Source organism: Medicago sativa, chromosome 3, assembly GCF_051527215.1.
Source record: "Medicago sativa cultivar Bolivia chromosome 3, Bolivia_mono, whole genome shotgun sequence".
Lineage (NCBI taxonomy): Eukaryota > Viridiplantae > Streptophyta > Magnoliopsida > Fabales > Fabaceae > Medicago > Medicago sativa.
Genome location: NC_140751.1, coordinates 67,632,577 through 67,657,133, shown reverse-complemented (window position 1 = coordinate 67,657,133; position 24,557 = coordinate 67,632,577). Strand labels below are relative to the sequence as shown.

The following is a 24,557-nucleotide window of genomic DNA, read 5'->3' as shown; positions in this document are numbered from 1 at the left end:
AACACATTTTGTTCCAACATAGGTCACTCATGTCCCTCATCATGATTCATGGAGTACCCATCAACCAACTTTATAGTCATCCTGTTACGGACAACGTTTGAATGGTGACAAAGCACTCGACTCCAACATCTAGGGTACATAGTGGTTTCAGGTCGAAGGGTGGAATACACCACTATCACTATGAGAATATCTTATGACACTTTTCATAACTTTTACTATGTAGTATTATCATGGCGGGTCAATCCAATATAAATATTACTCCTAATATTTATATCTATGTGAAGATTTGATAACTCTTTATCCATGATCTATGAGATGTGATGATCAGTCTACCCACATAATAGTCTCTATGCTTTAATGATATTTCACTTCTCAATAAAGCTTGACTACGGATACTTTAAGAATAGTTTCCTTATGTTTAACGGGGTCTCACAATTAAGTTATACATAATGTTCCATTAAACGAACTAACTATTCTAGGGACTTTATTATTTTGAAACAGAACAAAATCAATAAAGAAACGCCGTATTATTATATATTCACAATATATACTTATATCAATATCATGATACAAAGCCAAACCCAATCAACATAGATTGACTATTAGGGCTTACTCCAACATTCAAAACAAAGATAATAGTAGAAAGTAAAGAGATAAATGAAAGAGACAATACAAAATGTGTATTCTGGTTCACCCCACAACCCAAGATTACTTACAACAACAACACTAAGACAACCTTGTCATAAATTTCCTTCCCACAACCCAGTGGATTTCCTACTCTCACTCTAGAGATACAACGAGTTTTTTTTCTTTTTACAAAAGATAGTATTTTAATAAAGTCTAGGAGTATTAAATAGATATGTAGCACAATACACTTAGAGTGTAGCCTTACATATGTTTCTTTTATATTTGCTATACAAGGTATATATTATAAACAAGTATGACTATAATTACAAGTATATATGAACAAGTTAGACTTTGTATGTAAGCTTGAATGCAGTATTATGTCGTAACCTTCTTCAAACAACATTGGTCTTCTCATATATCAGAGATGTAGATGACTGTTGATGAAGAAATCCTTGTCTTTGAATGCCTGAATGAATGCTAAGATATCTTGAAGATTTGGAGGTCAGCACTTCCGTCATTCAATTCCATCAATGAGATCATAAAAGAGTTTTATTTTCTTGAATAAGTCAGAATAAACTTTCCTTCTTTGAGATACTAGCCATTGTGTGCAACAACGATGTTACACTAGAATCAGATGCTTGGTACAGATGATCTTACATACATAAACATTGACTTCCACGGATGACCTTATTCCTGGTGCATAGCTTTGCCTTTATCTATGACACTGAACTAAACAAGGTCCAGAGCTTCATAATACTTAGCATGTGAAGAAACACTTAGTCTAGAGCTTGATCAAGTACATAGCATTGACTTCATGTCTAGAGTTTTGACTAGATATAGAGGCAGTGTTATTTGTACTTAGAATTTCCTGCACACTTAATCATGAATATAGTATAGTTTCTTTTGAGGCGATATAAGGAAATTAAGTTTAATAGGATTTGTCAACAAATTTACCATGATAATTGTAGGATTCGTTGATTGAAAGTATGTTAATGCAATTCTCAAAAGGGGTCATATTTTACTATAGTTTACCTCACCTTCAGAACTTTTATTTTCATAGCAAACAAAGAGAATGAGGATTATAGTTTCTATCTTGTGATAGAAGGCACAATCCTAGTATTTTTATCTAATAAATCTAGAAAAATTAAATCCACAAAAATCAACTACTCAAAAGTCTAATATTTTTTGGTAATCAATTTGGAAAAAGAAATTGGTAACTAAATTTAGTCCTCGTCGCTTTGATAATTTTTATTACGTTATAGAAACCGTGCACTTGCAGCCTATCATTTCCCATTTTGTGCCTTGTGAAAAGGTCATATAATAATGAAAACTTGGAAAGTAAGAATGAATTCTTATGGGGCAAACAATGCTAATGAAACTTGTGAAAAGGTCATATAATAATTTTTATACGACCTCTTTATTAACCATGCTAATGGGGCAAACAAGATAATTTGTTGTACTTAAGAGACATTTAATAATAATTCATATTTTATGAAGGTTTTTTACAACTTTACAAGCAATAATGTCTTTTTTTTGTCAAGAAGTTCAACTTTTAATGCATAAAAGTGTACTATTTGAGTTTAAAATGTGTTTCTAAACAAGTGTATTAACTTGAAACTTGAAGTGATGAAAAATGTAAAGTGAAATAAATGTAGATGACTTGAAAAATAAATGGAAATGAAATTTAAAGACCTACAAATGGCATCAAGTCCTACTACTTCTTATCCCCAATCAAGTCATCTTCTTGCCACACCCTATACATATATGTGATTTTTGCGCAACTTAAGACTCAAAAAAAAAAAAAAAAAGAAGCTCATATATTTCCACATGTATAAAGTAGAGGGTCAAGATCTAAGAATAACATATATATAAAAAAAAAAAAAAAACATGTAAAGCATACATGGCATGTCATATGGCAAAACCATAAACATTTCAATCACATGATAACATGATACACAAATATCCTAGAAATGTAAACTCTTCGTCACTTGAAGTGGCAAACAAAATACTTTGATGTACTTAAGAGACATTTAATAATAATTCCTATTTTAAGAAGTTTTTTTGCAACTTTGGAAGCCCTATAAAACCCATTTAATGTATATAAGAGAAGAGAAGCTTTATAAATTATAAATTGATAAAACCATATTCTATTTCTTACATGCAAAAAGAAAAAAGTATGGTTCAGATTGTCAAGTTTGTTTATGTTATGATTATCGTTCTCTCCTCATTTGTTGTTGCAATAAATAGTTACGGTAAACCATTTTTTATCCTTTTCAAATTTTCTTGCTTACTTTTCTACATAAAATTATCATATTTTAATAAGATATTTTCATTCTCTTTTTTCATTACAACAGACTATCTTGAATGTACTACAGACTATGATTGTAGAGAAGAATGGTTGTGCCCGCTAAATATGGTACCAAAGTGTTTTGTTAGTTTTGCTTTAGCCCGCTTCCTCTCAAAAGGCAAATGTTTATGTGTTTGAGTGATAAGCCTAATTGATTCTATTACAAAATATCAAGAGCTATCAATTATTTATTGTATTGGTGTTGAAGTTGATATTTTATATTATTGGAATAGGAATATCTATTAACAATTATCAACAAATAGAACGTTTAATGAGAGATCTTAACAAGTTAAAAAGTAAGATTCAACGTGTTAATTTTGAATGCAGTTTCAAAATTGGGTTGTAAAAGAATAATGATTATGATTGACTCATTTATATATGGGAAATGCTAACCATTGCCCTTGGGGCATTGGTTAAAGTACTAAAATAAGTAAGTTTGCATCGAAAAGTGGTGTAATCATTGCTAAAAAAAAAGTAAAAACTTGTATTTCCAAGACAAAGTTTCCATTAATGGAATCCTTAACCATTGCCCTTAGGGCACTGTTAGCAAGACCCTTTATATATTTCATGAAAATTAATAATGTCGAAATTGTCCATGAAAACAAAAACAATCTACAATTTTTAATGCTTAAAAGTTTATGCTTTGATTTAAAACATTTTTAAATAAGTATTAACTTGAAATTTGAAGTGCTAAAAATGTAAAGCGAAAGAATTTGAAAAGTGCAAAAATGTAAATGAATTTGAAAAGTAAAAAATCACAGAAAACTAAATCGTAGAAAACTTAAATTGCAAGTAAATTACAATAAAGATAAATTTAACATCCAAACTTTTTTATATAGAGAATGCATTTTTTTTTTCTTTTTAAAATCACGGTAAAAGTTTTCTTTCAAAAATATTTTCCAAAAATGATGACCAAAATAAAAGCCACCTTTAACAAATCATTTTTCAACAATTAGTTCTTTTCACAATTCACGGACTTTGTAAAACAAGAGTCGTTACAATAACATTCCTTTATCACAAATAATGTTATAAACAATAGTACTAGCTAGTACAAAAGGAAAAGAAGAAAATAGATAAAACTCTACAACGAAACCCTGAGCTTATCTTGAACTCTAATTGGGATGGCAATAGACGAAAACCTACAAATGACATCAAGTCCAACTACTTCTAATCCCCAACGATGTCATGTCATTGCCACATCGTCAACATATCCATAATTTTCATGTACCTTAAGACTCTAAAAAAAAGGCACCCATATATTTCCACATGTATAAAGTATAGGGTAACAATCTAAGAACAACACGCGCGCGCGCGCACACACACACACAAGTATCAGAGTTGAAAGTGAAAAAGCTTGTGGGTTGAGGTTAATGGTAAAAGTTGAGGCTTCTGAAATGGGTATCAGAGTCTCAAACTCAAAAGCATGTTCAATAACAGCTTCTGATATTGTTCCAGAGTCAGGTTCAAGAACTGTTTCACAGTCAACTTCAATACGTAGAGTTTCCTTTGAGAACAGATACCCAACCAACAACTCATTGGCTAGGATAGCTAGAGGAATGGGCATGTCCAGGACTGTACCAACAAGTACTATTTCCATATGGTTGATTTCAGAAGTTACAGGGACAAATTATGCAAAGTAGAGGTTGAAGGTTGGGTTGACCCGATATAGGTTTATTATAAGTGCTCTATATGTTGTTTTGTTTGAACATAGTTTATGGATAGTTCAACTGTTTCATCTTCTCCCTTTTCTAATTCAAGAATTCCTTTTGAATCACTATCAGATGAAGAAAGGCACCGATGATTCTGTGTCTATAAACTTCATGCTTACTAGTGTGGAAGATGATATAATTTTTTCATACTCTATGCCTAACTCATCAAAGGCTCCATAATTATGCATGGTCTTGATGAGCCTGCTTTGATAGAATAGCTCTAACATCACTCTACCATAGGGAACAAACTTCCTTTTTCCTTTCTTTGATTACCATTGTCCTTCAGATGCTCAAAGATAAGCTATGGAAAGTTGGTCATCCTCTTTATTTCTAATGAGTAAATGATATGCTTGTGATCCCAACTTATCTGATTAGTACTTGAGTCTCTTGGTTGTAGACATCCAAGTATTAATTTGATGAAAAACTTGTAGAATTTGTGCAGATTTGTTGTTCTTCTAGTGTTCTCATTCTTTCCGGGATCTCTTGTTCCTGACATATCTGCTTCATCTACTTCTGTTGCCCCTCAGGAAGGTGAAGTTACAAATTAGCTAGATACTAATGGATGAACTTCGCAGCCTTCGCGGATTTGTGACAACCACGTTTGCAACACTCTCTGCTTGCTTGGATAGTTTGGAGGTTGTTCCGGAGATGATGTGGTGTAGTCTGGTTGCTCAAGGTCTTTTGTTTTATGTCTTTTTTGTGTTTCGTTGAACATTTTATGTTGTGCACTTTGTTTTATGACTTGTTCTTATGTGTACCTTTTGACTTAATTTGGTTTTATATGAATATTTTTATGGTATTCTATTTTACTGGTTATGTATGTTGTGATTGCTTATAGAACTAACCCTATATAGCTTTCTTTTTTCTTTTTGATGATTCTAAAAGAGGGAGAAAGTGTATGTTTGTCTTTGTGTTTATATTATTACATGTCATCCATTTTCAAAACATATGGGGAGATATACAAGGGAAAATGCTAGATATCAAGAATGGATTTTCTTGATGGATTCAAGAATGACATGGCAGAATAATCACCCTTAGATTTCAATCATATTTATTAAAGTTTCATAACATAAAAATACATAACAACCACCACCCCATGATTTCCGGCCAGGCTGAGATTTTATTGGCTAACATTAATTTCGGGACAATTTCTTGATAAAATCTTTCTTGATATATAGCATTGCTCATATACAAGACATGGGAAGTTTCATTGAGCATTAATGTCAAAACGTTATGGTTTGTCATCATAAAAAATGGGGAGATTATGAAGAAGACCGCTCTTTTAAAAACTTGGCTGGGTTTTGATGATAACATAACCATATCATATAATGAAGAAAGGATATGGAGGCATTATGAGACACAAAATGAAGACTTAGACTAGATAGTTAATATATTTGTAAGTGTATCTTTATCTTTGATATATAGCTTTCAACAATTATATAACTTAGAATGACCATAAAATATTTTAAACTCACCACAAATCATTTTGCAAGTTAAATTTATAAGTCTATCATAGTGAAATCCTTCAAGGGATGTGAAGGGAGTGGACTACCCTAGGTTAGAAGGAGAACCACTATAATTTTTGTGTCCTTTTCTCTTCCTTACTTTATTTTTTTGCACAATGTTCATAGCTTTGTCTTAGCTTTTCCAAAAAAACAAACAAAACCTAAACATCTCGTAAATAACTAATAAAATCTTATAACCTAATTTATCCCCCCTCCTCTCTGGTTGCACTCTGAGCTTACAAGGATTTAATGATGATAAAGATGCCATTTCAGATTTTGAGGTTTAGGGTTCTAAAGGGTTGTTTTTGAAAAGAAAGGGTTTTCAGAGAAGGATTGAAAAATTGTAAAGTGTGAGATTGAGAGTGTAAGAAGTGTGTGAATGGTGAGTGGAGTGATTTTAAACCTTTGATATTCACATACTTGATTCGGCACAGTTACACATTAATGACAAATGGAGGCGCGAGAATATAACATTTAAAACCATTAAACATTGTCTAACAACTATTACCCATCAGTTACTACCCATGTTAGAGGCTTCTCAGATATATGGCATATAAGTGGGACAAATGTCAATAAAACAGTTTTAAAACCTTTGCACTTACTTTATATCAGAGCCGCTTAAAATCAAATCTTGCCAGAGTCATAGGTTCTAAGTATCAGAGTCTCATCCTCGTCAAAGGTTATGATCAGAGTTCCTTCTAACTGGCCTCAAACTCTTAACTATTACTAAAAAGGAAGCATCATTCTAGAATAAAATGCATGTTCAGATTTTACTTTATATAGTTAAATCTTTCGCCTGTTAAAGGTTTGGTAAACATATCAACACATTGATGATCAATATAAATGAACTTTATATCTAAAAAACCGTTTTGAACATAATCTTGATAAAGTGGTACTTTATTTCATTGTGCTTAGCTCTTTGAGTGCAGAATAGTATTTTTAGACAAATAGATAGCACCAATATTATCACATTAAATAGGATTTTTGGTTTCACTTATCTGATAATCCTCTAACTAATGAGTCATCTATAACAGTTGTGTGCAACAACTGTCATCTGAAATGTATTATGTTTCTGTTGTAGACAGTGCAATAGGGGTTGTCTTTTACTAGCCTGTGAGATCAAATTTTCACCAATGAATTGACAGTTTCCATTGGTGCTTTTTCTTTCAATTTTGTCTCTAGCATAGTCATCATCACATAGTCCAACTAGCTTATAATCTTGAGATTTCTTATAAAGTAAACCAGGATTAGTGGTTCCCTTCAAATATCTAAATATCTCTTAACATCAGTTGAGTGAGATTCTCTACGATCTGATTGGAATCTTGTACACAAGCATACACTGAGTAAAATATTAGGTCAAGATGTTGCTAGGTAAAGTAGAGAACCTATCATACCTTTGTATACCTTCTGATCTACCTTGCTGCTTGAATCATCTTTGCTACCTTGCTGCTTGAATCATCTTTGCTGAGATTGAGTTGAATGCATTGGTGTAGCCATTAGTTACAATGCACTAAGTTGAACTTCTTCAAAAGCTCCTTGATGTATTTGGACTGATGAACATATACTCCATCTTTGAATTAATTGATTTGAATACCAAGAAAGAACTTCAATTCTCTCATCAATACTCATTTTCATTTTAAACAATTAAAATTTCATTCTCTAATGTCTTTCTGAAGAGAGTTGCGTTAACTTGTCATTTTTTAAAATTATTTATTAAAATAAAGGTACTCAATCTATCATTTCAAGATCTATGAGCTTGCTTCAGCCTATAGAGTGACTTTTTTAAGTTTAAAAACATAATCGGAATGTTTTAAATCTTCAAATACAGGTGGTTGCTTGACATACACTTCTTCAAATATGAAACCATTTAAAAATGCACTCTTAACATTCATTTGAAAAAAAAATGATACCATGATTAACAACATATGCTAACAATAATATAATTGCTTATAGACACATCAACAAAATTTTTAGTATAATCAATACCGTCATGTTGACTATAACCTTGTGTTACTAATCTAGTTTTATATCTTACCACTTCACCTTACTCATTAAGCTTGTTTCTAAACACTCACTTAATTCTAATAATGTTCTTTTGAGGTGGTTTAGCTACCAGATCCTAGACATCATTTCTCTGAAATTGATTCAACTCTTTTTGCATTGCCACAATCCATCCATCATATGATAAAAATTCATCTATAGAAGTTGGTTCAATCATTGAGAGCATTTCCAACATAGAATGTTCATTTCTGAGTGCAGATCTTATCTTTAGAGGGTTGTTCTTGTTTCCAATGATCAGATCTTCTAGATGTGATGAATTATACTTGAATGATCTTCCAGATTGTGTTGCCTTGCCCGAGCCATTATGTGCTTCTTCAAAGTCTTCTTCATCTTATTGAGTATCATAAGGTGCAGCAGTTTCTGAGCTATCAGAAGGGTCAACAAGTTATAATGCATCATATGTTCTTTTTGGTACTGAAGACGTTTCTAGTTTTGCAGTGAGCTTAATTTCTGCAAAACTATCAATTAGCTCTAACATTTGACTGTCAGGATCTTTTAAATCAAACTTGATGTTTATTGATTCTTCAACCATATTAGTTTCAGAATTATACACTTTATATTCCTTTGAGCATTCAGAGTATCCTAAAAACATACCCTTTTAAGCTTTGATATCAAATTTATTTAGATGAACTTTATTGTTTAAGATATAGCATGTACATCTAAACCGGTGAAAATAAGATATGTTGGGTCTTCTTCCTTTGAAGAGATCATATTGTGTTTTGTTCAATATAGGTATGATATAGATTCTGTTTTGAATATAACATGTTGTGTCTACAACTTCTGTCCAAAAATACTTAGCCATACCAGTTTCATGAATCATGGTTTGAGCCATTACTTGTAAAGCTCTATTCCTTCACTCCACAACCCCATTTTGTTGTGGAGTTCTAGGACAAGAAAAATCTTGGAGAATTCCATGTTTTCACAAAAAGTTTCAAATGACTCATTTTCAAATTCTCCACCATGATCACTTCTGATTTTCAAAATTTTCAATGACTTTTCATTTTGTACTTGGGTGCCGAAGTTGTTAAACACATCATATGACTCATCTTTATGCCATATCCATTTTTCATCACTCACTAACAAAAGGCAAACTACTTTCTAATAAGCCAAATCGGAGAAGTTAATTTTATAAACATTGCATTTTCTCTTTCTAATGAAAAATATGGATTTGTTAGTTGGATCGATGACTGTGCAGTTTTCTTATCAACCACTACTTCATAATCACTGTCATATAATTAACTTGCTCAGAAGGTTATATTTTAGTCCATCAACTAACCAAACATTTTCAATATAAGGGGAAGAAGAGTTGTCAATAATATCCAAACCAATTATCTCCTCTTTTTGGTTTCCTCCAAATCCTACATTTCCTCCCTCTTATATACTTAGGGTTTGGAACTTAAGTTTTTCTCCTGTCATGTGTCATGAGCAACCATTGTCCAGGTACCATGACTGAAACTTTGACCTTGCTGCTAAGCATATCTGCAATTGATCGATTACTTGATTTATAATGTTGCTTATGAAATATTTATCTATAAAAATAGGTTTTAATTTGAAAACAAGAAAACATGTGTAAGTAATCAAGTTTGGTGTCATAAGCATTGTTTGTATTAGCCACCTCAAAGTTAAGCGACCACATAAGCATTTTCAACAAAATTGAATGAAAAAGGATAAAAGTGTAACATTTTATGACTTAAACGATCAATTGGTTACAAAAAAACTTTACAGGACTAATTTGTGTCAAACATCTAATTTAAGGACTCTAAAAGGTATTTGACCTAAAAAAAATGCACGGATATGTCTAGTTTCCAACACGAGCTTTTAATCCCATTTAGTGTACATCTCAGATATTATAATCTCCCACAAAGGAAATTTACGAGAAGAAGAAAAAAATTGCAATTCATATTTTTTTTGTTAAGTGAAATTTTATGTGTGTTAGGTTTCAGAGTTTGGTTCCCTAAATTAAGTTCATCAAAGAAAGGCTTTAAAACTCGCTCATAAAACCCTAACAAAGATATTTAGAAATGAGGTTAGATTCAATAGTGTACCAAAAGACGTTTAAACATTGTTTGTTTGAAGACTCAAATAAAACTTTACTGACAGTGAGTAAAAATCATTTTCCTCCAAAACATTCAAGAGACCTTAAAGTTGACAAGATAACTCAAGAAAATTCTTTTTCAACAAAAATATTTTTGAACATATTTTCCACTTAAAACATATTCTCAAACCATTTTTTCAATAACGTTAGGTTATGATTTTCTAACAAATTTTTGACTGAATCTCTTAATATTTTTATCTAATAAATTTAGAAAAATCTATCTTTGTGATGGAAGCCACAATCCTAATATTTTTATCTAATAAATTTAGAAAAAATCTATCTTTGTGATGGGAGCCACAATCCTAATATTTTTATCTAATAAATTTAGAAAAATCTAATCTGCTAAAATCAACCACTCTAATCTAATCTTTTTAGCTAATTAATTTAGAAAAAGAAATTGGTAACCAACTATAGTCCATGACGGATTGATACTTTTTATTACGTTATAGAAATCGTGCACTTGAAGCCTATCATTTTCCCTTTTGTGTCGTGCGAAAAGGTTATAAAATAATGGAAACTTGGAAAATAATAAGAATGAATTTTTAGGATTGGTAAGTTTTTTATGCGACCTCTTCATTAAGCATGCTAAAGGAGCAAACAAAACACTTTGATGTACTTAAGAGACATTTAATAATAATTCTTATTTTAAAAATGTTGTTTGCAACGTCATAAGCCCTAAAACACATTTAATGTATATAAGGAGTGGACGTTATAAAGTGATAAAACCATATTCTATTTCTTACATGCAAATGGGAAAAAGTATGGTTCAGATTCTCAAGTTTGTTTATGTTATAATTATCTTTCTCTTCTCATTTTCAGTTGCAATGAATAATGATGGTAAACCATTTTTTTATCCTTTCCAATTTTTCTTATTTACTTCCTACATAATATTTTCACATTTTAATAAGATCTTTCTATTCTCTTTTTTCATTATAGCAGGCTATTATGAATGTACTACAGATCAAGAATGTAGAGCAGAAGGGTTCTGCCCGGAAAACATGGTAGCAAAGTGTTTGGTTAGTTTTGAATTAGCCCGCTTATTCTCAACAGGCACATGTATATGTGTAGGGGTGTAACGAATCGGTTTGGATCGGTTTTATGTCAAAAAAATGTCTGAACCGATGAAATATTTATCGGTTCGGATTGGATCGGTTTTCACTATTTTTAAAAAAAGAAACCGAACCAAACTAATCGGCTTGGTTCGGTTTGGATTGGTTCGGTTGATCGGTTTGTTTAAAAATACAATTAAAAAAATTCATGTTCTCACAAAAATATTTCATAGAACTTTGTATTTCATATTCACTTTCTAATCTTCACTAAACAATGACATATAACGTGTATAAATTAATGGCATAGAAAATGAACATGGAAAACAATGAAATACAATGAGTATAAATCAATGGCATAGAAAATCAACATGGAAAACAATGAAATAGAGTATAAATCAATGGCATAAACATGATAAAACTAACCAAGAGATGAACGATCTCAGTTTCCGGAATCATGGTTCGAGTCATTTCTTGTAAAGCTTTATTCTTTCTTTCCACAACCTCATTTTGCAATGGAGTTCTGGGACAAGAAATGTCTTAGAGAATTCCATGTTTTTCACAAAAAGTTTCAAATGACTCATTTTTAAATTATCCACCATGATCAGTTATGATTTTCAAAAATTTCAACTCCTTTTCATTTTGTACTTGAGTGCATAAATTGCTAAACATAACATATGACTCGTCTTTAGTTTTGAGGAACTTGACCGAAGTCCATTTGCTATAATCATCAACTATGACTAATCCATATTTCTTTCCACTAATAGAGGCAGTACTTACTTGCCCAAAAAGATCAATGTGAAGAAGTTCCAAGGGTTTGGAGGCTGAGACAATGTTCTTAGATTTAAAAGAAGTTTTAACAATTTTTCCCTTTTGGCATGCTCCACAAAAGCATCTGAGTGATATTTTAAATCTGGTAGGCCTTTGACAGATTTACAGATAAATATTTCATAAACAACATTATAAATCAAGTAATCGATCCGTTACAGATATGTTTTACAACAAGGTCAAAGCTCTAGTCATGGTACCTGTATATTGGCTGCTCACAACACATGACAGAAGAAAAACATAAGTTCCAAACCCTAAATTTGAAAGAGGGAGGAAATGTGGGATTTGGAGGAAACCATAGAGGAAAGATAATTGGTTTGGGGTACTATTGGTAACTCTTCTTCCCCTTCCATTGAAAATGTTTGGTTAGTTGATGGACTAAACCATAATCTTCTGAGCATAAGTCAATTATGTGACAGTGGTTATGAAGTAGTGGTTGATAAGGACAACTGCACAATCATCAATCCAACTGACAAATCCATATTTTTCATTGGAAAGAGAAGATGCAATGGTTATAAAATTAACTTCTCTGATTTGATTGATCAGAAAGTAGTTTGTCTTTTGTCAGTGATTGATGAAAATCGATTATGACATAAGCGTTTAGGACATGCTAGGTGGAGATTAATCTCTAAACTTGGCAAGCTTGGTGTCATAAGCATTGTTTGTACTAGCCACCTCAATGTTAAGCGACCAAATAAGCATTTTTAACAAAATTGGATGAAAAAGGATAACATCGTAAACATTTTATGACTTAAACGATCAATTTGTTACAAAACACTTTAAAGGACTAACTTATGACAAACATCAAATTTAAAGGACTCTAAGAGGTATTTGGCCTAAAAAAAAATGCAACTCTACAAAACTAACGGAGATCTCTAGTTTCCCACACGAGCCTGTAATCCCAACTTAAAAGGTATTCACATTTAATGTACACCTAAGATATTATAATCCCCCACAAAGGAAGTTTACGAGAAGAAGAAAAAAAATGTAATTCATATCTTTTGTTAAGTGAAATTTTATGCGAGTTTGGTTTCAGAGTTTAGGTCCTTGAATTAAGTTCATCAAAAGTGGAAAGGCTTTAAAGCTCATAGAAAAGAGCAACTACAATAGTAGGAAACTAACAAGGATTTTTAGACGGGTCCCACATGTTACGTGTACATGCCCTTTATTTATAATTTTTAAATAAAATTATCTATTAAGAACTCAATGACACCAATGATACTAAACTATAAAAAAAAATCCTTAAATAAGTCCAATAACATATACTTTTAACATGTGCATTTAGAAAATAAACAAAAAAATATTGAAAAGAGAAAGAATGTCGTGAACTTGAGATGATGAAACCAATTTTTATATACTTTTATTCTCTATTCTAATCGTGAGACCTGATAGTTGCTAAAGAGAGATAGTCTATATATAGTTGTAACTAATAGATACCAACATTTTTTCTTCCTCTAATAAAAGTCGGTTGAAGTTTTGTTAAGTAAATAACTCTCCATTAGAGATCCTCTAACTAAGATATTTAGAGATTAGCTATCAATAAAATCCTTACGCCGATATGAGTTGAGTTCATGTCTTTCATAGCCAACTCCTTACAAACCAAACGGAACAAATAAATATAAGTATTTCTTAAAAAAGGTTTGCGTAGAGTCAAAAAGACAGATAAAAGGATCAATCATTCATTATACATGGTGAGACTTAATAATTGTTACATTGAAATTCAATATAATTATATTTAATTCAAATCCATTAACACACTCTTTTCCTCTTGTCTCTTTCGCCTTATTTTCTGCTCAGGTCAGTTCTATTTCTCACTCTTTTCTATCTCTTTATCTCTTCACTTTCAACCTTCAACTTTCTACCATATAATCAAGTTTCAAACTTTAACTCAATGGCTGCATTTACTCCTTTTGGGTACCTCTATTTTCATCTTCTTCTGCTCTCTTCTTATGATTATTATAAGCTAGTTATTATGTCATGTTTGCATATGATTTGGTTCATAAGCTTTTTGCTAAAAGTCATATTAATTGACCAATTATTATAATGAGTCACCATTGTTTAGTAGACACGTTTTTATTTATTCAAAAGGGTCATTGATTTTTATTATTTTCTTAATTAAACAAAATTCTATATTCTAGTTTAGTTTTTATTTTATTTATGGAGATTCCAATTTCCACCCTCAATTATTCTATGCTTTAAAAGACTTTTTTTTGGGATATTTTTATGGCTCTTATGTTATAAGTTTATGTCTTTGATGCAGTTTGATTTGATTTTGTGATTTTCAACAAGTGGGGTTGGATGGAAATTCCTTTTTCTTTTGGGTTCTTGGCTACTCAAAGCAAAGAAATTCAATGGCTGCTGTCTGTGTTTTCTGGTATCATCTTCAGTCTTATTGTAAGTAATATGATTTTTTCATCAATTTGTTACTGAGTTATATGTTGTAAATGGTTCTAAGGATTAAGAAATTAATGAACCAAATTAGAATTTTTATGTCTTTTATCGATGGCGTGTCTGACACGACACCGACACATGTGATCAGAGTCAATTATGTCATTTTCTCAAATTATTAGTAGTAGTTTTTATGGTGGAGGAGCAGAAATGCTGAATATCATTTCAGAAATTGGAAGATGAGTGGTAAATCAAATGGAGGGGTTAACCTAAAGTATGTGAAAAAAATCAATATTTATCAATCATTTATGTAAGTAGGATCGGTTGTTGAGTATGAAATTCATTATGAACTAATTACTGCTAGTCTATAGAATTAGTTATTTTCCTTGTTTTGAATGTAATTTGGAGAGTAGTATTTCTTCATAATGATGATATCTATAATAGGACTCGGTATCATGTGGTTTATGGTGAAAAAGCAAAAAAAGAAGAAAAAATAATCCGTTGGGTGGAAGAGCTTGCATAGCTGTGCATTTTTAACGAAATTACTGGTAAAGGCTTTGTGTGCGGTGGAGGGTCAATTGGGTAGTTTTGGGATATCGATGACAGAAATTACAATTGTGTAAGAGAATGGAATGCTTGCTTTTCTCATTCACATGAATAGAATATATACAGCCCTAGTGTAGCGTTTGGTCAACTATCTAATTACTCTACAGCATAATTACAGGAAACTAATTATAGCTAATTATTACAAAATATTCTATTCTATCAAATTGTGCTTAATCTGGTATAGGAAGAAGTATTTGTTTAATTTTCTGCTGGTTTCTTCAGTTCATAGAAATATGGTTCAGTCTTGCTGTATAGTTTATATTACTCCCAAAAAAGTTTTTCATAAATATTCACACCATTCCTTCAAAAGTAATTTGAACAAAAACTGCTTTACAGTCAGTAAAAGATGTTGTGCATAAATAAGCTGTCTCGTCAATTTAACAATTAAAGATGGTATTTGGCATTAGTGTTTAGTGCATTTTACTACAGCCACATATTTTTTTTTTCTATGCACTTAAAAATTATATTTTGAACTTCAAATGAGTTAGTGAATATTCCTGTATGGCTTTTATATCAGATTGGATTGGTCTTTATAGAAGCCTGTACTGTGCCTGAGTCAGTGTTGTCAAATAGCGGCCCTAAAGCACTATAGCATTGCGAATTTTGATGAATCTGATACGAAAACCACGAACGTTGCTATCCTACTTTTGCTATTAGGGAAATAGCGACTACTATTCCAATTTTTACAAGCTGATATAGCGGCAATAGCAGAAAAAGGAGAATATTAAAATGTTTTTAAAAATAATAAAACTGAACAATCTGCACGTGTGGTCATGTACCAAACGTGACCTATTATAAATATAGAAAAACTGAAAGTTATTGAGTATTACTCCTATATTCATCGTAATACGTAAACCTTTCAGTATGAAAGCTGCGTTTTCCATCATTCCCGTATTTAATTATATGCGGTCTGCCTAATTTTCTATATAATTGTCTTATTTCAACTGCTATGTAGCTTTCGCAATTTGCCCGCAACGCTATTTGCTATTTCACCTGGCGGATTTTGGGCGTTTCTATTTTCCACAATCTGCTATTGATAACACTGCTCTGAGTTTAGTTTTTATTGGTTAAGTCTTGGTCTAGGTAGGATTGAGCTCTGACTATTTGTTTTTGTAGCTTCACTTCCTGAAGTTGTTGTTATTTGAGAGGGAATATTAAGAATGGAGTCAGAGTTTGAACTTTGAACTGTTAGGTTCAGATGGTGTTCTTTCATTTCCTTTTCTAGTTTGTTCTTGTTAAATATTTGTCCAACTTATCTGAATTGGTTGATAATGCTAAAAGAATTCTGGTCATATTAAGTTCACTTTATTTAATTATTGTGAAATTTGATCATTTTTAATGATCTTCTTGAAGGTTTATCAATTGACTGCTGCTTTTAGTTCACGGTTGTTCACCGGATACAGAAAATTGAGCAGTGCTGGGAAAGTTGAATGGAATAACCGGTAATGCCTTTGTATAACGATTTCTGTTTGAATTGATTTTGTCCATAATTGACTTTTATATTAACTTTATTTCATTTTTCAATGCAGAGGATTCTCAACATTCCATGCTTTTTTTGCATCCTTTACTTCATTTTACCTCTTGATCTTATCAGATCTATTCAAGGATGATTCACAGGAAAAGCTTGTTGTTAACAGAACATCTACTTTCTCAGATTCAGTATTATCGGTAAGTTGATAAAGATAAATTTGATTTGCTGAAGTTGATTTTTTAGTTCTTTTTACATGTTAAATAGATTTAGGCTAAAACGGTACGCATGAGAGGGGAGTGATAAACTATGCATGCCTAAAAGGTGATTGTATTATAGTTCTTTTTGACAATGATATTGTTTGCTGATCTTTTTTCTCAAAAAGAAATAGCTTGTAGTGAATATTGAATCAATCATCATGATAAGTTTACCATCAATGGAAGAAGAGATATACAACGTCTTTTTATTCTACAAATAGACCCATCATATGCTAGTGGTGTATTCACAATGTCCCGTTTCTGTTAGATTTCAATCTTCCTGTTTCTTCTTGTTTGATATCTCTTGTCTCTGATATTCTCTTTAGTAACATTATTCTTAGGCATTATGGAAAGAATGATTATATAGTTGGCTTATTTGTTGATTTTTTTCATCATTCTTTGAACAGTTCTCTACAGGTTATTTTCTAACAGATCTGGCTTTTGTTATTTGGAATTTTCCAGCTTTGGGAGGTTTGGAATATGTAAGTCAAAAATATATTAGGGCCTATTTACTTTGTAAAAATGTTTCATATCTTCATTTCTTATTTTCACTTTTAATTATGAAATTTCAACCATGTTTTCATTTACCTGCTTTCAAAGTTTTGTCTAAGAAACAAAGAAAACAATACAAAAGTGTCTCCTTGTTTTCATTTATATCTTGGTTTTGATGATTTGTATAGGAAACAACGAAAACAATAGTCTTTTTTAATCTATTGATTGATTTCAATATTTCCTATACTTCACCAAAAAACCCGGAAACAAAATGAAAACAAGGTGTTATTTTTGTAACTAAGAGTGATACATGAAACAAAAGTAGAAAATGCTTTCTCAAACCAAACTGGTCATCAAGTTGTTTTTATACATATTTATATATTTGCAGATTGTTTGCTTTCATGATACATTGAACTCCACATCTTAGTTATGCTAACTAACTTCATTATTTAAGGTTCTACACCATGGGCTATCGTTGTTTTCAATTATCCAATCTTTGCTAAGTGGTCAAGCACATATCTACATATTAATGGTTCTTTTCACCGAGGGCACAACTCCTTTTGTAAATCTAAGATGGTAAATTTGTTGTAAAGACATTTATTTGCTTGCTTGCTTGTACTCTTTGCAACATTGATTCATTACTTTCATATACAGGTACTTGGACACCACCGGTCTTAAGAGCTCAAAACTTTACATCTGGAATGGTGTTGCATTGTTCTTCGGGTGGTTGGTACTGTCTATTATACTCTTGGTTTCAATTCTAATTCCATTGTAGTACCTGAAGAAGTTGCTTATGTTATGGTCATGCTTTTATTTTGGTACTATCTTCATTTAGTTTTCTCTTCTGGTTATGAATGAGCTATGTTTTGGAAAAAGATGCAAGTTGCAATAGTGACAAAGATAATTAAAAAAGGATTATCAAAAGGGTTCTGACAAAATGAATACCGCGTGCTGTATGATAAATTGATGATGTTAGAATTGTATGACTATCTCATATTCTCATCCAGTAAGAAACATAGGCAGTGTTTGGTAGAAAGGTTAGAACACGAGAAAACAGTTCACCAGTCAGGTTTGTACGGCGCAAGTTAAAATCAGGAGTTAAAGTACAAAATGCTGGTTCTCGACACATGCATGCTTTGAATGCTGTAGAAATTTGCTTTTAAACTACATATTTTGAGATTGAGTCTTTTGATGTATGGAATGTTTTACTCCTTTATGTTTTTCATTGACAACTGGTTTTTGGAAATCAAAATTTTGATATTAAATACGATGCCATTTGGTTTTTGTGTGTATTTTTGAAATACATGTAACTTTTAGAAGATAAAAAGTAAGAGAGATAGAGATAATCGCACACGGTTTATGTATTTTGATTTCAAATAACACAACTGTTTTCATTTATCCTGCAGGTAGCAAGGATTTTCCTGTTCATGTTTTTGTTTACACATATGTGGACCCATTTTGACGAGGTCTGCATGCTTTCTTTGATTCCTCATCACATATATACTTAACAGTTTCCCTATGATTGTAATCTAGTGAATAAGTCTAAACTTTTTCTCCCTTACTTCAGGTGAAGCAGGTCTTCCCAATGGGTTTCTACAGCTTACTGGTGGTGCCTCCTGTGTTATCAGTGATGAATTTATTTTGGTTCTGGAAGATTGCCAAGGGTATGGTCAAAACTCTTTCAAAAGCAAAACATAGCAAGTGATGATTCCACCACATTTCCTGCTACTTGATGATCGATCAAACGGTCATCGTGTTGCCTCAGTACAGTTGCAATCAACAATTTTTCTTTTCACTTACAAAATATAATACTTGTAAGGTAAGATTCAGTAGAATTGTATATTTGGCCTTACTGAATTGAATAATTTTTATTTTCATGATTAAATTTATTCTTCAGTATATTCTAAAAATTGTCAGCATCAAATGAGTGGTAGTCACTTGATAGGGATGAACATAATTACAGGGACCAAAAGCAAACAAATAATATATTATAGAGGCAAAAAATGAAAAGAAAAAAGAAGATAATATTTTTCAGTTTTCAACTTAATAGCATCCACAAGACCACAAGTATAACATCATTCTAAATAATGTATTTTGGGTGCAAATAAAAATGTATTTTCTTTCTATCTTATTATGCTTTTCTATAGTATAGATTTTCCTAAATTCGTTTTCTTTATCTTTATTGTCAACACTTCTCACAAAATATCTTCTAACCTTAAATCTCCAGTACATATTTTCTTGTAGTTCATTGATAACAAAACCTCAACAACTTACTGAACACATTTTGTTTAGAATACTTTCTTTTGTTGAAAGCACTAGATGATGGGTGCAGCCCTCTTGTAACATATGGAACTCATCCACATTGGTTGGTTGCTCATCCAGCCCCTTCTAAATGCAGCATTCTACCGGAAGCGAGCTTTCAGTAGTGTATTAAGGGGACGAGATGAGCAAGCAATCACCTCTACATTGAGCTTGAAAGTCACGGTGAAAAAAAAAAGTTTGTCGCATTTGAGCAAGCTCGGTGAAAATCACCTATACATTGAGCAAGCAATCACTCTCTATTTCATAATATTTGTCGTATTTCAAAAAAAAATGTGACAAAAAGCGCATTGTTTCAATTTTTAAAATAGTTTTAATTGATTTTTTTTGTCTTCTAACTGCACCACCTAATTATTACTATGTTTCTCTCTTGAGCTATTATTTTTCATTTTACGTTTATGATAGTGACAATGCATATCAACTGTTAATGAAGATAATTTAATAAAAATTAGTATATGCTTTTGGTCTCTTTTACGTTTATGATAAATAAATTAAATCACGAAATGAAATGAGGCGAACGAATACCCCTTTACATGGTAGTGGAAGTAGGATGTGTTGAACTAGACTTTATAAAACATAAACCTGGTTTGTCAATCAAAATCTAAACTTTTGAAAGTGTAATATGATATCTTAGTATGTTTAGGAGCCTATTTCATATTAACGTATTTAAATATGACATTTTAGAAAATTTACTCAAATTTTCTTTGAAAGAAGTATATATATTTTTTTTGTGGTGTATGGAGTTCGAACCCCGGACCTTGCATATATTTGAGTATATATGATTTTTTTTTTGTTGAAAGAAGTATATATTTTTTTTTTGTGGTGTATGAAGTTCGAATCCCGGACCTTGCATATATTATGCATTGTCTTTACCAACTGAGTTAAGCTCACGGAGATTTTGAAAGAAGTATATATGATATCATATATCAATTCTAGATTTTAAATAGTACATTTAAATATGAAAAAAATTAATGTAGACTAATACATAGATCTAAAAAGATTTGTTTACAGCTAGTAGCATAATTTTTTCAGTTAAATAAACTTTTAAAAGAAAAAAACCTTAGCTTTATCTTAATTAAGAAAAGGCCTAACCTGGTATGTAAGCTAGACTGTAGGATCCAGTCGACCATCGTGACATATTCCCACATCTACCCTTTACAAACCAGCTATAGGATAAAGCTTTTGGCAGAATAAAATAAAACTAGGATAAAGCTTAAAGAAGAAAAGTAATACTCCACTACTACCCGATCAAAAGAATGAGAACAGTTTCAGTTTCCCCTCAAAAAAGAGAATACCCCAAAAAAGAATGAGAACATTTTTTTTTTGTTGACTGAATGAGAACAATGTTTCTTCTTATTTTTTATTTTTGAAAGGGAGAACAATGTTTCTTATTAGCCAAACAACCCACACAACAATTTATATGTCAAAGATACGAATATCTACAATTTTCCAATTCGGAAGCTGAAGAAGGCACATACCTGATTAAGGCTTTTGACCACTTTGATGGCGAGTTCTTTGATTAATCATCATTGATTAATCACATATATAAGAAAAATGACTCATATATCTAATCCATTAATTATTTGACGGAGATGATGGTTTTTTTTTTTTTAATCAAAACAACAAAATTTATTAAGCTAACAACCCAAACAAGTTGCACCGGCCGAGTGCCAGAAGCATAAACATACAAGCAAGGCAATATTGATGACAACCTTAATAAAAAAAACACATATATCTAATACCTTAAAATTTAATTATTTTAAAACACATGATTTACTATTGTCTTAAAAGATTAGTAGAGAATGTTATTAAGACTTTACACGTGGGACATGAGACGAAGCGAGACAACAAAAAAGACCAAATAAAAGTAGCAGGCGGTGTAGTATTTTCGCGTCGTCGACGTGGGTGGTCAATTCAATTCAATTCAATCCCTAGGTGGGACCCACCCACGTGCTTACACACGGAGTATCCCCGTTAATTACAAAGCCGTTAACTACCATTAATGGTATATTGGCATGCATAGATAGTGCCCCACTAACCCCCCACTAACTAAACTAGAAAGTAACGGCACTAAAATAAACTCCGTCACCGTTAACCTCCCCAATCTCTTTCCTACACCCTTCTTCTCCTTTTTCTCTCTCTTTTAGTTTTCTATTGCTATAAAAGCACCACAGAGAATGAATTCTTCTTCTTTCTTTTTCCTTTTCCAAGAGTTTTCGATTTTCACCCTCATTACATTACTGGGTCAGTGTTAATTTTCTGGGTTCTTAACCATTTCACATAAAGTTTCTACTTTTATCTTCTTTTTTTTGTTGTGTGAAAAAAATGTGGGGTAGGTGGTGTTGTTCATCTGGTGCAGGTTTTAGATCATTGACAAAAAGGGTTTCTTCCATTGTTAATCTAACACATGGTTTTGATGAAAAGGTTCAATCTTTTGGTTCACCATTGTTAGGTTTAAGGAGTGTTGTTACAGTGACACATGGTGGTGGAAGGGGAAAAGGGTTTGGTTATTTTTCAGTTATGTTGAACCAGATGAAAAGGGGTTTATCATCATCATCTTCAAATGTGGTTGGTGATGGTGGTAATGGTAATGATAATGGGAGAGAAAATACTATATCATCTTCTGAGGCTAAGAAGCTTATGAGATTGGTGAATGTGGAATCACTTAAGATGGAACTTGGTATGGGAGGGAAAGAAATTATTTCCTATTTTGAACTTCTTCAAGCTTGTGAAAGTAGTGGTATTGCTAGGAATCAAGATGAGGCTGCAAAATTTGCTAAGGTTCTTGATGATGCTGGGGTTGTTCTTCTCTTTAGGGATAAGGTTTATCTGCATCCTGATAAGGTGAGCTTTAGTTTTTTCAATGGCCATTTTTTCATCGTTTTGTTCTCTAGTTAGAATTTTGTTTGTTTACTTGTTTGTTTGGAATATATGAATAGAATTTGTTCTTGTTGTAGGGCTCATGAAAAGCATTACAAGATCTAAGTCTATTTCTCATCAATAACTATAGTAGATATCATTTTATTGTTTCCTTTCATGCTTTTCATGTGAGAGGGTCCATTATGGCCCTTATGTTTCACATTCCTTTTTCAGTTGGGACTTATTATTGCAACAATTGAATTGACATTGGTCAATCTCAATATCTTTGGGACCAAACATGTTTGAAGTTTTTCAACCTTAAACAAAACATTTAATTTCATGGTTGGATCATGTAGGACATTGTGTAAAAGGGTTTGGATGTCACTACATTCATTACAAAAAAAGGTTAAAAGTTGTGATAATTTCATGAATCGCCCTTTTGGCTTAACTCCATGATTAACTTACAGGAATCATTCTGTTTTCAGCTTTTTTATTTTTTCATCAATGACAAATATACAGGAATTTGGTTTGAATATTCACATGGAATTTCATAGCGGCCAACCTTATTATATCTTTCATGGTAATTATTAATTATAAGTAGTAGAGTGGATCGAGTCTCGAAACACATAATGTTTCCTGGTTAATTCAGTGGAAATTTTTATTTGACAAGCTTGAATGTGTTTCATTGTGTTGAGGAGAATGAAAGTACTATATGACACTACAAACTTTTTGTGTCGTTCTTCTCTTCCTGTTTGCTTTCTTCGCACGCTCAACCTCACATTATCAATTATCATACTCTCGAGTCTGGTTTTTGGTTTTGAAATTTTAGAGCATTACTTTATACTGATGAAATGGATTCTCTCATGTGCAACACATGAGACATTAAGATAAACTGATAAAGTGAATTTGAATGGTGCTAGATGTCAGTGTCACTTTATCCTCATGTTAAATTACAATTGAGAGACAGGGTAGCTGCCTATGTGGCTGCTTTAATCTTCAAAACTACATGTGTTTCTTTATGGTATGTTCGGTAAGTAGTCTAACATGTATTTGCAGGGTAGCTGCCTGGTCTAGTACAAATGTTCAATACATACTCTCTGTTAAGTCCTAGACATTGTTTGGATAGAATCTTATTTGCCTGATCAGAATTTTGTTGCTGTTATACACTGCAACGAAGTTCTATTGTCTGTTTTAATGTGTGCATGTTTCTAAATTCACTGGTTCTGTTTGTTTGGCTGTTTTCTGTGTTTAGGTGGTGGATTTGATTCGAAGAGCCGTTCCATTGGCACTGACTTCTGACGATGATCCTATGAGGGAGGAGTTAATGAAACTACAAGAGAAGAAAAAGGAAATTGATTTGTTGGCACATAAACAGGTGCGACGCGTCCTTTGGTCTGGACTAGGATTCGGTGTAATTACTGTCGGCCTCTTCTTCCGGCTAACATTCTGGGAGTTTTCATGGGACGTAATGGAACCTATTGCGTTTTTTGTGACCACAACCGGGTTAGTTACAGGCTACGCTTACTTCTTATTCACTTCAAGAGACCCTACTTACCAAGACTTGTTGAAGAGGCTTTTTCTTAGAAGACAGAGGAAGCTTTGTCAGAAACAGAATTTTGATGTTGAGAGATTCATGGAGCTCCAGTGCAAGTGTAAAACACATCTACATTCTCGCAGTGTTTTGAAAAATAGTATAGGGGTTGATGTTGATCTTGAAGATGCTTTACATAGAGATTAACATTTTGACTGAGATAACCTTGTCCCCACTGCTTGTTTTAACATTAGTGGGAGAATGTTCAATCTAACTGTAGCTTTGGCTAATTATACACACATTTCCTTCATTTTCACGACCATGCCTATAACCATATATGCAAACATACTTTTTCTTCTATTTGTTGTTTTTTGGCCAAGAGTTATTCATTTAAGTCATTTATATTTCCTTTAATTTTT

General features: G+C 32.0%; 2 protein-coding genes and 2 long non-coding RNA genes across 8 annotated transcripts; 3 read left to right on the top strand and 1 right to left on the bottom strand.

Moving 5' to 3' along the window:
- Nucleotides 1-659: 659 nt before the first annotated feature.
- On the bottom strand, nt 660-2,626 carry LOC146939417 (uncharacterized). The gene is made up of 2 exons (XR_015031648.1): nt 2,324-2,626; nt 660-1,502 (listed from the first exon to the last, which is right to left on the bottom strand). It is a non-coding gene; the product is annotated as an uncharacterized LOC146939417 (long non-coding RNA).
- Nucleotides 2,627-2,704: 78 nt separating this feature from the next.
- LOC146939416 (uncharacterized) lies at nt 2,705-3,170 on the top strand. The gene is made up of 2 exons (XR_015031647.1): nt 2,705-2,879; nt 2,982-3,170. It is a non-coding gene; the product is annotated as an uncharacterized LOC146939416 (long non-coding RNA).
- A 7,871-nt stretch (nt 3,171-11,041) lies between these two features.
- LOC146939415 (TRAM, LAG1 and CLN8 (TLC) lipid-sensing domain containing protein) lies at nt 11,042-19,339 on the top strand. Of its 5 annotated transcripts, none has more exons than XM_085753078.1 (10): nt 11,042-11,181; nt 11,284-11,360; nt 14,479-14,612; nt 16,566-16,654; nt 16,742-16,880; nt 17,345-17,419; nt 17,884-18,005; nt 18,084-18,159; nt 18,836-18,895; nt 18,997-19,339. In XM_085753078.1, exons 3-10 carry the CDS (start codon nt 14,517-14,519, stop codon nt 19,132-19,134), a joined length of 795 nt encoding a protein of 264 aa, XP_085609204.1. In that variant the 5' UTR covers nt 11,042-11,181; nt 11,284-11,360; nt 14,479-14,516; the 3' UTR covers nt 19,135-19,339. The 5 variants fall into 5 exon arrangements, with proteins under 5 accessions (XP_085609204.1, XP_085609205.1, XP_085609208.1 ...); XM_085753079.1 differs by having other exon boundaries at nt 11,047-11,181; nt 11,281-11,360; XM_085753080.1 differs by lacking the exons at nt 11,042-11,181; nt 11,284-11,360 and adding exons at nt 13,797-13,909; nt 14,016-14,132.
- Nucleotides 19,340-21,835: 2,496 nt separating this feature from the next.
- LOC146939414 (calcium uniporter protein 2, mitochondrial-like) lies at nt 21,836-24,498 on the top strand. The gene is made up of 2 exons (XM_085753077.1): nt 21,836-22,592; nt 23,860-24,498. Exons 1-2 carry the CDS (start codon nt 22,074-22,076, stop codon nt 24,343-24,345), a joined length of 1,005 nt encoding a protein of 334 aa, XP_085609203.1. The 5' UTR covers nt 21,836-22,073; the 3' UTR covers nt 24,346-24,498.
- The last annotated feature ends 59 nt before the right edge of the window (nt 24,499-24,557 follow it).

Bases quoted from the DNA above. Each gene is read 5' to 3' on its own strand.
- LOC146939415 (XM_085753078.1), top strand. From the start codon at position 14,517: ATGGAAATTCCTTTTTCTTTTGGGTTCTTGGCTACTCAAAGCAAAGAA. The intron at 16,655-16,741 runs GTAATGCCTTTG...TTTTCAATGCAG, and splicing joins AAAGTTGAATGGAATAACCG to AGGATTCTCAACATTCCATG. The intron at 18,006-18,083 runs GTAAATTTGTTG...TTTCATATACAG, and splicing joins CCTTTTGTAAATCTAAGATG to GTACTTGGACACCACCGGTC.
- LOC146939414 (XM_085753077.1), top strand. From the start codon at position 22,074: ATGTGGGGTAGGTGGTGTTGTTCATCTGGTGCAGGTTTTAGATCATTG. The intron at 22,593-23,859 runs GTGAGCTTTAGT...TTCTGTGTTTAG, and splicing joins TTTATCTGCATCCTGATAAG to GTGGTGGATTTGATTCGAAG.